Here is a 13,560-nt window from a genome sequence, read left to right on the forward strand (position 1 = left end):
TGTCTCGTGTGTCGTGTTGCGATCGTCGGGTCGGGGTCTCTGTCACATCGGCGGCTAGAGACTGGACGATCAATGTCACTCGATGGGAAGAACTCTGTGATCCTGCTCTGAGAGGTGTCTGATGATGTGGCCAAGCCCCGTCGCCTATGTAAGTACTCTCTATGTCGGACTTCCTCATGAATGAAGGCCACGAGGCATCTCTGATCTGGGTAGGCGAGGAATCTGGAAAGGAGCTCGGAGCCGGCTCTGAAGAGGCAGTGGTAGCCACCTCGGATCTCGTAGTACACTGGGCACCTGAAAATAAAATGCTCCTTCGACTCAATCTCCTGACAGTTGCACAATATGCATAAGCGATGCTCCCTAAGAATCCCCTCTGCTCTACCGCTCTCTATGCGGAGGTGGTGTGATGATACCCAAAACTGTCCGATGGAGATCCGTTGGGCAGCCTTGTGGAGTGTGCGACTAATCAGGGCAGCACGGTCCTCTATGAGTGAAATGTGATCGATGTAGGTTAGGAGTCTGTTTAGGCATCTAGAGTAGGCCGGTGAGAGGCTGTGATCAAAGTGTATGTCGTGGTAGGTGTCGTGCTTCCTATGTGGTGTGTGTGGTGTGGCTAAGCGTGGGGTGGCGATAGTGAAGAATAGGTATGTGTGATCAGCTCCTGGAGGGAGTGGTGCTACGGTGAAGTCGGTGATACATGAAGTGAAGGTAGGGGATCCCATGATGTAATCTACTACACTAGTGCCTCCCCCGTGTGGGAAGCAAGTAAAACCACCTGAGGAGGGCCATAGGTCGAGCCCGTTGTAGATGATGAGATCATGCATCTTGCCCAAATCAAGGAGCGCATGTCCATATGGTGTAACAGGCCCGTGTCGATCCGAAGAGGTCCTGACCATAAGGTACCATTACAGTTTCAAATGGTGCAGTCTAGGGTCTCGGAAACTTGAGTCTCATAGGCCCCGTCCCCCTAGGGGGTACGGGTGGGAGCCCGACGGGTGTCGGTCAACAACCTACCATCTCGGACCACGGCCCATTTCCCCTCCTTGCGGGCAACATCCCGCTGCTGCAGAAGAACTCGTCGCTCCTCAATGTGTAGTGGCGTCAAATCCTCGTCCATGGACAGGGTGGGATGCTCTCGTAGAGAGGCTCGACGTCGGAGTGTCGCTAGTTGAGCATGTGAATCTCTGAAGCGAATGACTAGGGGCTGCTCTCGGTTGGGATCTCTCCCAACACGCCATGCTCCCTCTATGCCATGGTCGGGGACCCCCATGGTGGTGGTCACAAAGGTGATCGTCTCGTCCATGGGCGTCGTAGTGGTGTTGGTGCTGTCTCGCTTGATCCATCGTATCCGGATGTTGAGGGCCTTCGAAGCCCTCTGCTGTTGCTCCTGTATGGCGGCTGAAACGGTTGCCTTTGCGGGCTCCCATTTTGCCACGTCCACCCATCTAGTCGTCTTTGCTATAGCTGACTGTATCGTGGCTATCTGTGCCTCCATCTCTGTGACTGGGGTCCCTCCAGGCGCTGCTCTGAGGGTCCCGAGCTCCTCTCGAAGCTGTGTGATGTCGTGTCTGAGTCCCTGGATAAGGGTGCCATGCTCGTGTATAATGCGGGCCTGCTCCTGGGTGTATCGGGCCTGCTCCTGGGTGTAATGTATTAGCTCTGCCTGACGGGCCCGGATGCTATGTATCTCAGCCAATAGGGAGTCCCAAGCATTTGGCGGGGGCCTAAGATGTCCTGGTCTAGGTGGGAACTGGATTTCGAGAGGGGTTGGAATGAAGGTGGGCTGCTGAGGTTGGAATGAAGGTGGGCTGTTGAGGTTGTACTGAGGGTGGGGATAGTATGATCTGGGCGGGGGAGTGATATGTAGGAGTAGCGAGGCCGGACGAGGTGATGAAGGGTGGTTGACTGAGAGGTAGAGGTGATACGAGGGGAAAGTACTGTGGAGCCGTGGCTGGTGGGGCCAGTGGTGAGGCTACTGGAGAGGACACCTGTGATGATGATGCAGGAGAGGGGGAGGAGAGAGGTGGCGTAGATGATGAGGCGGATGATGGTGGTGAAATAGTGGTGGTAACCATAGAGGTCGAGGATGTGGTGAGCGGCATGGGCTTTGGGTGGGCCCCTTTCTTCTGGGCCGTGGTGCTGTCCACTGTCAAACCGCTCCGGTTGCTGTGTTTGTTGAAGTCCTCCAGATTGAGTTGCTTTTGTGTTTTCGCCTTGTTACCGTTCCCCTTCCCCATCTCCACGCGTATGTAGATTTGGATCGAGGGGTCTCCTGCCTAGTCTCCTATCCTCATCCCCCTGTTCCCTTCATTATGGGGGCAAAGAAGGGACTGGAGAAAGAGAGAGAGAGAGAGAGAGAGAGAGAGAGAGAAGAAGAAGAAGAAGAATATATTATCGTCCTCTGAAGACCAAAACCGGCCTATGGGACCTAGCAATACAATATCACAAGTACATGAAAGCTCCTCCCGAAGATGGGAGGGTGGAAAGAGAAACCACCTTCTAGGATTCAGGTGGATTCCTATGCTTGAAGAGCTTATACACAAATGTTCCTAAAGCTGAAGGTGACCCTTTATGCAGCAAATCAGCCAGTTTGTTATGTCCCTCAAGGAGGTGATTGAACTCTTCCCTAATGTGTGCATAGTGAGGGCATATCATTACCATGTGTTCTTCTGTTTCAACCATACCTTGATCACATAGTTGGCATATTCTACTCTCCCTTGGCATCTTTTTCCATCCCCCTGTTTCTATTTGCAGCTGGTGTGATCGGGTGCGAAGTGAGGCTAAAGCCCTCCGTTTATGCACTGCTATAGGTGTACATATGTACTTCTGCGTTGTTGTCTCCCTTCCTGTATAAATTGACCAATATTCGGGGTTGATATATGTGCGATAGTACTCAAATTTATCTTTGTTTTCTGCTGTTTGCCATTTCCTGTGTAGTGCATTCAGCAGGTCATAATGAAAAGCCTCTTCATCAATCTCCTCTGAAGAGTAGTTTAAATACTCTTCTACTTCCCACTTCTTGAACCATTTTTTTAGGTCCTGTGAGAGAGAGAGAGAGAGAGAGAGAGAGAAGATGTATTACCGTCTTCGGGAGTCGTGGCGGGCGTATGCGACAAAGTACAATCCAAAGGTAACTGATACAAGCCATTGTGGGTTAGGGCCTTGCTGAGTGCTATGCTGAAAAAGATCAAAACTCAAAACTAGTGCTCAAAAAGCTAGTGCTAAAAAGATACTAGTGCTCAAGGAACTCAAAGTACATAGCTTGGCGCCATGGTGGCTCTCCTGTGGGCTGCGAAAATGTCTCGTATCTACGTCTATCAAGTCATCTCTCGTTGTGGCGGGGGACGTGGTCTCCGTGATCTCTATGTGTTTGGTGGGCCATATCAAGAGTAAAGCGTTGGCTCGGGTGGTCCCTGTTGTTTGGAACAAGAATACATCACACTATTGCTGTCGAGAGAGAGAATGCAAAATATAAAGGGTAACGATGGGAGGACCTTGGCTATCGGCCGACAAATTCATCCAGGTGACTGGACCAGTGTTTTCTGTCTGTGGGACCAGCCATTCTTATTATTCCCAAACAAACGTTTCTAGAAGCAACTCTTGAAATACGTTCTTGGCAAAATGTAAAAACATTTCTTTATTGACTCTGCATATCTCACAGGCTATATTTTTACGTTTTTTCAAAGCATATCCAAATATGTTGATTCAAGAAGTGTCTAATCCTAACAGGTTTGTTGAAAGGCACATGCTCCTATCCTTGTTAAGATGTATTAACGCCTTCGGTAGGCTTGGTGAGCCTATGAGACAAGGTACACTAAAAAAAGGTAACCCATACAAGCTACTATGGGTGGAGGCAAAGGGCTGGCTAGAGCCATTGCCAAGTACTGTACTAAAGAAACTTAAAACCTCAAAACTAGTACTCAAAATACAGAACTCCAAATCTTGACATGACAAGAGATGTGATTGAGTGTCATCTATGATCTTTGTGCCGTGGTAGCTCTCCGATGGGGCGTGAAGAAATCGCGTATCTCCCCCTATTGGGTTGTCTCTCGTTGGAGTTGGTGGTGTGTGGTTTTTGTGATCTCTATATCTGGTGAGCCATGGCGGCAGTGACACCTTGACTCTGATATTACCCCTGTGAGTAGAGTTGGGATGGCTGGACGCCCATCGCGTGTGCTCTAGTAAATCTCTGTATCATGTGTGGTCTCTATGTGTTTGATTCCACATCTCTCTGTCGGCTCTTCCCAATGATCCAGTCTGCCCTCATGTTAGTTAGCTCCTCTTCCTCTACCATCATGTCCTAGGGTTGACTCACATGTGTAGAAATATGTGACATGTCCTAGTGGTCGATCTATCTCTATCTCTTGTGGCATTGTCACCTCCAGCATGCTGTTTGATCTATCTCAATAGGGTTTCTATGTGTTGTTGCATCTTAATTAGATAGAGACTAATGCAAACCTGGTCATGAAAGTGGATCAGCCAATATAGTGGCCCAAAATTGTGCCCCTCCCCAAAGAGACAATGGTACATCCATGGATCTCATAATAGGTTGGGCAAGTACATAGGGAATGCTCCTCTGTTTCTACCTCCTCCAATGTGCATAATCTACAGATCCACAACTCTCTAATTGTGCCCGTGGCTCTCCTTGTCTTGATTCTTAGTTGATGGGATGAGACGTGCATTTGTCCAATGGTAATCCTCAGTGCATGTGAGACTTGTCTATCCTCCAGGTATTGGGGTTTGATAAACACTCATTCTTTGATGCTCTCAAAAAGCGGTCATGATAGAACTGGATCTTGCTTGGGAACCCCTTGTTTTCCCCAAGTTCGTGATGTATAGAGCTAGAGTAGATCTCACTGTATGATATGGTTGATCTCATCTTGTGGGATCAGGGGGGACGGAGCATCTAAGCTGTATAGGAACAGGGGGAGTCGGTCCATTTGAATACCTTGATTGGCAAACCATCTAAATATACGTGCATACTAGCCCATGCTAATCTCTCTCTCTCTTGATGACTCTAGTGCCAACCTCGGTAGTATCCAACTAGGCAAAGCCCAAACCCTATGAAGATATTTCACTATCTAAAAGATGGCATCAATTTTGAGTGGTGTCATAGCGAACTCAGCCTATACTATCCGATGAGGGACTGAGGGCTTACTCTGAATCATCTTGGATCCCATCTCCTGAAGTCTCTTGATCATGTGGGACTGTGGCAAAGGCCCCCGAAAAGTCTACAAAGCAAGTGTTAACTTTTTGGGACCTTGATCTTGCCTCCTCGATGATAGCTTGAAGAGTGAAGATGTGATCAAGAGGAGAATGTTGCCTTCAGAACCCATCTTATCCGAAGGCCTGTTTTCCTTGTGCGCCTCTATGTAGGAATTGATCTCTCTCTAGTACCAACCCTTAATTATTGGCCAATGTGACCAATCATTAGAGTGCGGTAGCTCCCAATGTCCATGGGATCTCTAGCTTTTTGTATCGACATGATGGTGATGGTACTCCAAGTGAGGGGGGGGGGGGGGGGGGGGTTGAAGCCGTGGCATACACCATGATTGACATTTGAGCTAAGATCCAAGCCAAGACCTCGTATCCATGTGAAAAGTGCTTAGTCTGCAGCCGCTCATGGTCGTGGGCTCTATGGTTGTTGAGCCAACGAATGCAGCTCGCACTTTATATTCTATGAACAAGATGGATGTGGTGGGCTTGGGCAAGGAGGAAGGAGGACTATCAAGTGGTGCATGGACGGGATGTTGTAGAGCGTCATGTATATGTGCTTGACACTTAGGTCCATGATGGGGGGATAGGTGGCTTTCCCTCAGAGAGCAGCTCTCATGCAATAGTGGGTCCCCTTCTTGAAAAAATCCGATCACCTCATGCATCCTATGTGAGAGGAAAGCTTGCCTCTTACAGTGTCTTGGGTGACATGAAATCCATTGTGCCTCAAGTGTCGTCAAGTGCTCCAAAATTCGCTCACATATAAATCTCTCGGCACTTAGCATCGAACCATGGGTTCTAGGGCACCTTTCCAGCTGGGGGGCATGTTATGGATTGAGTCATGGGGAGGGATCTGTTGGAATATGGAAGCAAGAACTAGAACTAGAAACTGGAAATGAAATAACAAGATTGAAAGACAAGAAATACCTTGAGAAGAGTGTAGACAAGACACAAGCTAGACAGATGGATTACAATGATGTGACCCATGAATATATGGGCCAAAGTACAAGACATAAAGCAAGAGTGCTTATGGGATAATTGTAGAAGTGCCACATGGCACACACTCAAGACATAAAGACTAGACTTAGACTTAGACAAATGTAGACTAGGAAATAGTACACTTAGTGTGCACTTATCTCCAACACCCTCCTTAAGTGGACACTAGGAGTAAGACAGAAAGACAAGACTAGAAGACAGACATAAAGACTGATAGACTGAGAGACAAGATAGAAAACATGACAGACAAAAGATCCTGAGACACCCCTCCTCAAGTGATATCCTCATATGGGTCCACAAGGGTAGGGACAAGATGGATCTAAAACACAGTCAGATTGATAGACAAATAGACAGACAGACAAGACTAGATAGACAGAAGACTGACTGTAGACAAATAGAAAGACCAAGACACTAGAACCCCTTGACCTACATCATCGGTGGTCAAGGTGGTAGACAAGACATAGAAGTAATCAGAAAGCCCACTTCTCATCATGTGAGGAAGGAATAGCAGGATCAGCTGATGGAGATGTTGCAGCAACATGGGCTGAGGTAGATGCAGGGGCTGATGTAGAGACTTTGGAGTAGCAGTCCCTCTCCCGGTGATTATCACGGCCACAAATGGTGCATGGATGAGCCTTGAAACAGTCCTTCTCCATATGATTAGTTTTGCCACAATGGGTGCAAGGCTTTCTTACCTTAGAACTTCCTTTCTTTGCTAAAAATGCAGTGTCAGTTACCTTTCGTTGTTGAGTTCTTTCTTCCTCTTGGAGAGCATTGATGATACCCTCAAGAGAAGGATTATTATGATACTTGAAGGTAATGACAAGAATAGCATAGGTGTCAGGTAAGCTTTTGAGAAGCACAGCAATAGCAATATCTTTGGAGATGGGAGACTTGAGTGACGCAAGCTGAACCATAAGACTGCGAAGATAATTGACACGAGAGGCTATAGTAGCTCCTTCCTGCATATGTAGATCAAAGAATGAGATCATAAGTGCAATCTTAGAGTTTTTAGATGGGGCTCCAAAAAGGGTATCCAAAGTGATCCATGCTTGAGGAGCAGACTGTATGTCGGAGATGTGATGAATGTGATCATCTCCAAGGCCGAGCAATATGATAGCATAGGCTTTGTCGTTCTTGGCAGTGACAACTTGCTCAGAGGGACCTTCAGGAGCAGCACGGTAAACAATGTCCCAAAGACCTTCTTTCATAAGATGGCACTTGATTTTGATTTGCCAAGTATGAAAGTTGGACCCATTGAATTTGTCGATAGATATGAGAGAATGAGAGGAAGATGCCATGTGGGAAGGTCTTACCTCTTGCTAGGATGCAAGGGTAGTGTCTATTCCCTTACAATATTGCAGAAATAAATGAGAGGAGAGATCCAAGAAGCCGGTTCTCTCACCACTTTGTCAAGGCCATAGCATATGACAGCCCATCGAAGCAGGAGGAACCAGCAAAAAGAGAGACTGCTCAGCAAACTTGAAAGAGGCAAAGCACAGTACCTTAATCCCAGGCAGAGGTAGAGGTGCAAAAAAGGGCGCAGTCCAGGAGGTCGACCAGATGGCGCAGATCTCCGTGAAGATGGAGCAGATTTCGAACAGCAGCTGGAGAAGTCGGCCTGTGCAGGTACGGATTCCGTACAGTCGTACGGACTGTACGGACTACGGACGACGTACGGTCGGTGTACGGACGGCGCTGATCTGTACGGATAGCAGGTATGTTGATGCAGGAGCGACAGCAGGACTGCGCAGATCTGGCGCGCAGATCTGTGGCTGAACTGCGCAGATATGGCACTCAGATCTGGCAGAAATGGTGCGCAGATCTGGCGCAGATCTGGAGCGGAAACACACAGATCTGGTGCACAGATCTGGCGCGCAATGGCGGGGCAGAGAGAGGGAGAAATGAGAAGAGGGAGAAATCTGAAAAGAGGGGCAGATCTACAGCGGGGGAGAGATCTGAGAAGAGGTAGACTGAGGGGAGAGAAGAAGGATCAACCTAGCTCTGATACCATGTTGGAATATGGAAGCAAGAACTAGAACTAGAAACTGGAAATGAAATAACAAGATTGAAAGACAAGAAATACCTTGAGAAGAGTGTAGACAAGACACAAGCTAGACATATGGATTACAATGATGTGACCCATGAATATATGGGCCAAAGTACAAGACATAAAGCAAGAGTGCTTATGGGATAATTGTAGAAGTGCCACATGGCACACACTCAAGACATAAAGACTAGACTTAGACTTAGACAAATGTAGACTAGGAAATAGTACACTTAGTGTGCACTTATCTCCAACAGGATCTGGTGGTGGCATCTTCAACCACTGATACAATAGTATCTGAGGTATGAGCGAGGTCAGCATCATCCCAAAGGAGGTCGATTTCCCATAGGACAGGTGACTCACATAAACTGCATCAAGGGCATGATCAAAGTCTATCTAAACATGGGGGAGGAGGGTTTCCAAGTCTTGTGTTTGGCGTAGCAGTTGAGATGCTGAATGACAAGTAGGAGTGGTTAGTGCCGAGTGGGGGTGGGGACTATAAAATCATGTCCTCGCGACACAAAAATTGGGCAACCTATCAAGTAGTCCGTTGTACTAGTCCCTCCTCCATGTGGGGAACAACTAAGCCCTCTGGGTAACGGCTATCTATGAAGACCGTTATATATGAACATGTCGTGTACTGCCCGCAAATCTAGAATCTCCCATACCTTGTCACATGTGGTGCATCCTTTGAGTGCCTCACTATCCCAAGCTCTACTAGACCTATCTCTGGTACTTTGAGGGGGTCTGACCCAAAGTCAAGTAAACCAACTTGTTTGCTCCCCGTACGTGCATTAAAGTCATCTAATAGGAGGATCTCCCCCGGTCTAGAAAACTCCTCATGTGCATAGGATGATGTATCTGGAGGGAAGTAGCATACTGCAATGAAAATTGGCCTTGTGTTAGGTGATTGAACGCATATCCACATCTATCATGCATGCTTCTCCTTCCGCATCATAGATATACATGGTCTCAGATGTGATCTAAAAAGAAGTGCCATGCCTTCAGAGCCTCATATCCCACTATCTCTCCTCATCTCCCGATTCCCAGATGTATCCTATCTCACTACAGTAGCCCTCTCTTTGGACTTTAAACAGTGGGGACCATGATATGTTGTACATGAGAAGGGAGCTCCCAGTAAACCTCAAGGATTCACCAAATGCATGGTCTCCTTCCATAATTTCACCAAGAACATTACAAAGGGCATGCTCTTGTAGACAATCGGGCACCGGATACAAATTTTTCCAACCAAGACAGCCCCCTGCCACTTGCCACCATGACAGCTCAATGCCATGAACCTTGTGAGCTCTTTAAACATAATGGTCCATGGCTGTGAAAGATCCTCATGGACCTAGCAATGTTGGCTGTTGCATGGATCTGCATGTCCAATATGCCCAGCCCCCCATCCCCTTTTTGTCCGCACAGTGTGCTCCATGCCAAAAGGGAGCATGACTTCTTGCCGTGCTTACTCTTCCACAGGAATGCCTTTGCATATCTAAGGACTCTTTTCCAATGAGAAGTCCTCAAGTCAACCCGGTGCGCATAGAAATGCAGCCTTGCCAGCAAGATCATATTTACAATGGTCACACTGGAATGAAAGGGTTAGAGGACATTGTCCCACTTACAGAATTCTATTTCCTGCCTGTCAATGAATGAGTCAGCAAAGTCCTTCCCCATTGGGTAGCTCAGTTGTATGAATACTTGTCCTTTGTTAACTATCTCGCATCCCCATCTGGACTTGTCCAAAGTATCATCCTCTGTCAGGCATATCATTCTAGGTTTTAGAATCTAAGGCATCAGTAAAGAATTGGACAATGTTGAGAGCCATTCTAATATTTTCATTGGAGGCTTCCAAACGCAGAAGTGAATCATCTGAAAAACATCACAGCCAGAGAATGCAGGAATCATTGTAATCAAACGCTACATGAATATCTACATCCATCTAACAAACTATGAATGTCTTATCTCATGTCAACAAATTGCTCAACTTTGGCAAATCAACCATTGCCCACCCACCACTATCAATAATAGAAGGCAAAGCTTCAGAGCAAAGATTTAAAAGAACCCGGCTATAAAGCATAGGCTGGAGTTGGTTCCAAGTAAGCTAAGGACAAGGAGCAACAAGACGATGGGTCTACAACGTTGAGATGTGATAATGTCACTCCTTAGTTTGGGAGAAGACCCTAATCCTGTTATTATGAAGCAATTCGTCCGTAGTGCCCAGTAATGGATAGAATCTGAATACATGAAAGAGGCTGAACTTGCTGCAGAAACTATTAGTCTTTTTGCTAAAGAACAAGTGAACGGTGATTTCTCCTGATTTTGAAACATGGCTGCATGCCTTATGTATCCAATGCCCCTACCTCAAAAAACTTACAATTGGAGGTTGCACGTCTCATGAGGAGGCTAATGCTGCAGGGCTAGTGGCAATAATGAGTACAAAATTTAGTGTAAGCTTGCATCTTTTGGAAGGATGAGGTCAACTTGGTATTGACAAATGGCATTTTTTGGTTTCATGAGGCTGCCACCCAAGAGAGTTTATGTCATGAAAGATGCAAGTAATGATAAAAGGGATCAATTAACTTTCTAACCTTGTTCTTTCTTCCTCATTAACTCTGCACAGCTGTGTCTTCCCAGTGAAAAGCCATAGATTTGTACGATAATCTGGCATAGAGAGGGACATATTTGATTTTCTCCGCCTTTTGTGCATCCATCTGCTATCGTATAGTTTGGGGAAATCCTTCTCAGCACTGCAAGACTTTTTTGATCCTCATTGTTTTAAGATGTAAATGTATTCGTGAGGAACAATTACCTTTCTAACCTGAGCGTCTCCAGGTTGGTGGTCTAGAGATCTTGGAGTTTTTTAACTTATTATTTCTTCCTGATTCGTTCTGCACAGCTGTGCCTTCCTAGTGAAAAGCCATAGATTGTATGATCATCTATCTCAGAGGGGGGGAGATTCGTTTTTCTCCGCGCTTTTGTGTATCCATCTGGTCTCATATAGTTTGGGAATCCTTCCCAAGACTGCAGTGAAAATGCTATGGCAGCAGTTAAGTGAAAAAAATGTTATTTCTTAGATGGATCAAGAAAGATAGTATGTATGATGTCCTCAATAATTGGAAGGGAAAAAATTCATGCACTAGTTTGAGATTTGAGAGCTGAATGGCAACACTTGAGTGGATCCCTGAATTGCTGGACGCTCATGTAGCTATATGTGGAACAAATCTGGTGATGAATGACAATGAATTGCTCAATCTTGCTGTGATTTGCTGACAAGCTATTTGTATTGATTTCTTCATTTTCTCTATGGTTCTTTTAATTAACTCTATGTATGATATTGTAACAGTCCTCTTTGCTCAAAGAATTTCCCATAATAAAGATAGTGTCTACTCTTTTAAGCTAATAGAGAAGCGCTGCAAAATTTGATGTAAATCACAGTAAAGCAGTTACACAATATGTTTCATGCAGGAATTGCAACGTCTACGGTGGACATAATGGATGAGACAAGGGGACGCACGATCCAGAAAGCTAAGGTACACTTTCCACCTTATAAACTTGCAAGTATAATCTCATGGTTGGTCAGCATGGTGATTGTAAATACCCATAAGAGCAAACTAAGCACAATGAAGTAGAGTCGTGAGAAAACAATATGATGCCAACTAGCACTTCCATTTTACCACAGAGGGGACAGGATAGTGCAGGCTTGGGTCATATTCCCTTTCTCCCAGGTCTTGTGAGTTTGATCCGCCACAAGTGTGGCGATGCTAAAACTCCTGAGAAGAGATCACCATGTATGACGTGTCTGGTTCTCAATATGAAATTTTAGTGCATTAAACTGGAGTTTCTCTGCAGGTGAATATAATTTTAGGGAAATCCAATCAGTTTGATGAACTGATGGCAGCTGCAGTTGGAGTTGACACAGATGTCTCTGAAGAAGTTGATTGAATTTTTCTATTGTGTAAATTGAGACTGAGGGTATAGTCTGTCAGTCCAATAGTATCTGCTAAGGCATTGCATTCTTGTTGAGGTGTATATAAATTTTGCAGGTATTTCTAGGTATAACTGTTTACATAATTTTGTGACTGCCATGCGGACAGGCGGAGTCCGATTCAGGGTGGTTTATAAATACAAATGGATATTTTTGCTGTGCCATAGCAGTTCACTGAGTTCCATGTATTTCTGTTAGTGTGGATTTGATGCTGATTGCTATTGGCAACTATTTGCGTGCTGAGGGACAGTAGAAGGGGTGGCCATAAGGTGACTGCTCTGCCTGCTCACACATTTTATTTTTTTAGTTTCTTTCTGAAGAAAAGGAACTTTTCTATGTATAAAATACAACATCATGGAGATGACATTATTTATTCTTTCTGTGCAATGCACTGAATTGACTTACTGATACAAAACTTAGCAGCATGGACGGCTGGAACTCATATCAGGAGTTGTTGTGAAGGGTGGTAGTTGTTGAGGATATCTTTGCAGGTAAACGAGGGAAGACGAATTGCTGTTGTCACGATTGTTTTCGGTTGGGAAATCAATGCGCATATAACTCTCTCACTCTCTTGGTGCCATGATGTGAGATGCCCAAGATCTGTTAGGCTTGGTTAGTTGTGGGGAATAAAGCTTCCTTAAGGGGGGTTGTGTGGGGGTGCGGGGGTTGTTTTGCCATAAATTTATCATGCTTAGAAAAGATCAGATAGAAATTAACAGTTATCATGAAGGTGCTGTGGACGAGCCATTGCAGGTTGGTCAATTAGGATTGTGGCTCACTAATAACCCTAGGTCAGCTGCAAAGAGCCAGTTAGGGGTAGTTTGTGAAGTATGGAATATGCTTGTAGGCCATGTCTGTCCAAAACACTCATGGTACCTAAGGGCAATGTGAGAGCCCTCCTGCCCATGCTTCTCGCTGGAGCACAGGGTGTAAAGCAAATGCCACCAAGGAGGTGGAGTCACTGATGACTAGCAGATTCACATCCCCCATGGTGGAGGGCCGGGAGGCGCGGGGGTCATTGTTGCAAGAAAAAAGGAACGAGTTTTATGCTTACAAAAGGCCAGATAGAAATTAACAGGTATCACTAGGGTGATAGCCGTGGGTCAGTTACAAGGAGCCATTAGGGGCACTTTGTGAATTTGTGAATGTGCCCACAGGCCATGTCTGTCTAAATACTCATGGTGCTTAGGGTCCATGTGAGAGCCCTCCTGCCCATGCTCCCAGAAGGAGGAAAGCATGGTAACAACATCAAGCTAGATGCCATCAAGGAGGTGAAGTCATCAATGGATGGATTGATTTCCCACCCATTATAGGG

At 45.9% G+C, this 13,560-nt stretch overlaps 1 protein-coding gene across 2 annotated transcripts in view; it reads left to right on the forward strand.

Moving 5' to 3' along the window:
- LOC147905559 (uncharacterized protein At2g34160-like) overlaps nucleotides 1-12,687 on the forward strand; it is a 67,511-nt gene extending 54,824 nt beyond the window's left edge. Inside the window, exons 4-5 of one of the 2 annotated variants that reach the window (XM_087380581.1) lie at nucleotides 11,726-11,790; nucleotides 12,110-12,687. In XM_087380581.1, the coding sequence (XP_087236707.1) occupies nucleotides 11,726-11,790; nucleotides 12,110-12,202 (158 nt within the window). In that variant the 3' untranslated portion in view covers nucleotides 12,203-12,687. The remainder of the gene's footprint in view (nucleotides 1-11,725; nucleotides 11,791-12,109) is intronic. The other variant, XM_087380589.1, reaches the window with a different exon arrangement.
- Nucleotides 12,688-13,560: the final 873 nt, after the last annotated feature.

The sequence above is a fragment of the Dipteris shenzhenensis genome, chromosome 1, assembly GCF_047967505.1.
Source record: "Dipteris shenzhenensis isolate YYH24624 ecotype China chromosome 1, Dip_SZ_1.0, whole genome shotgun sequence".
Lineage (NCBI taxonomy): Eukaryota > Viridiplantae > Streptophyta > Polypodiopsida > Gleicheniales > Dipteridaceae > Dipteris > Dipteris shenzhenensis.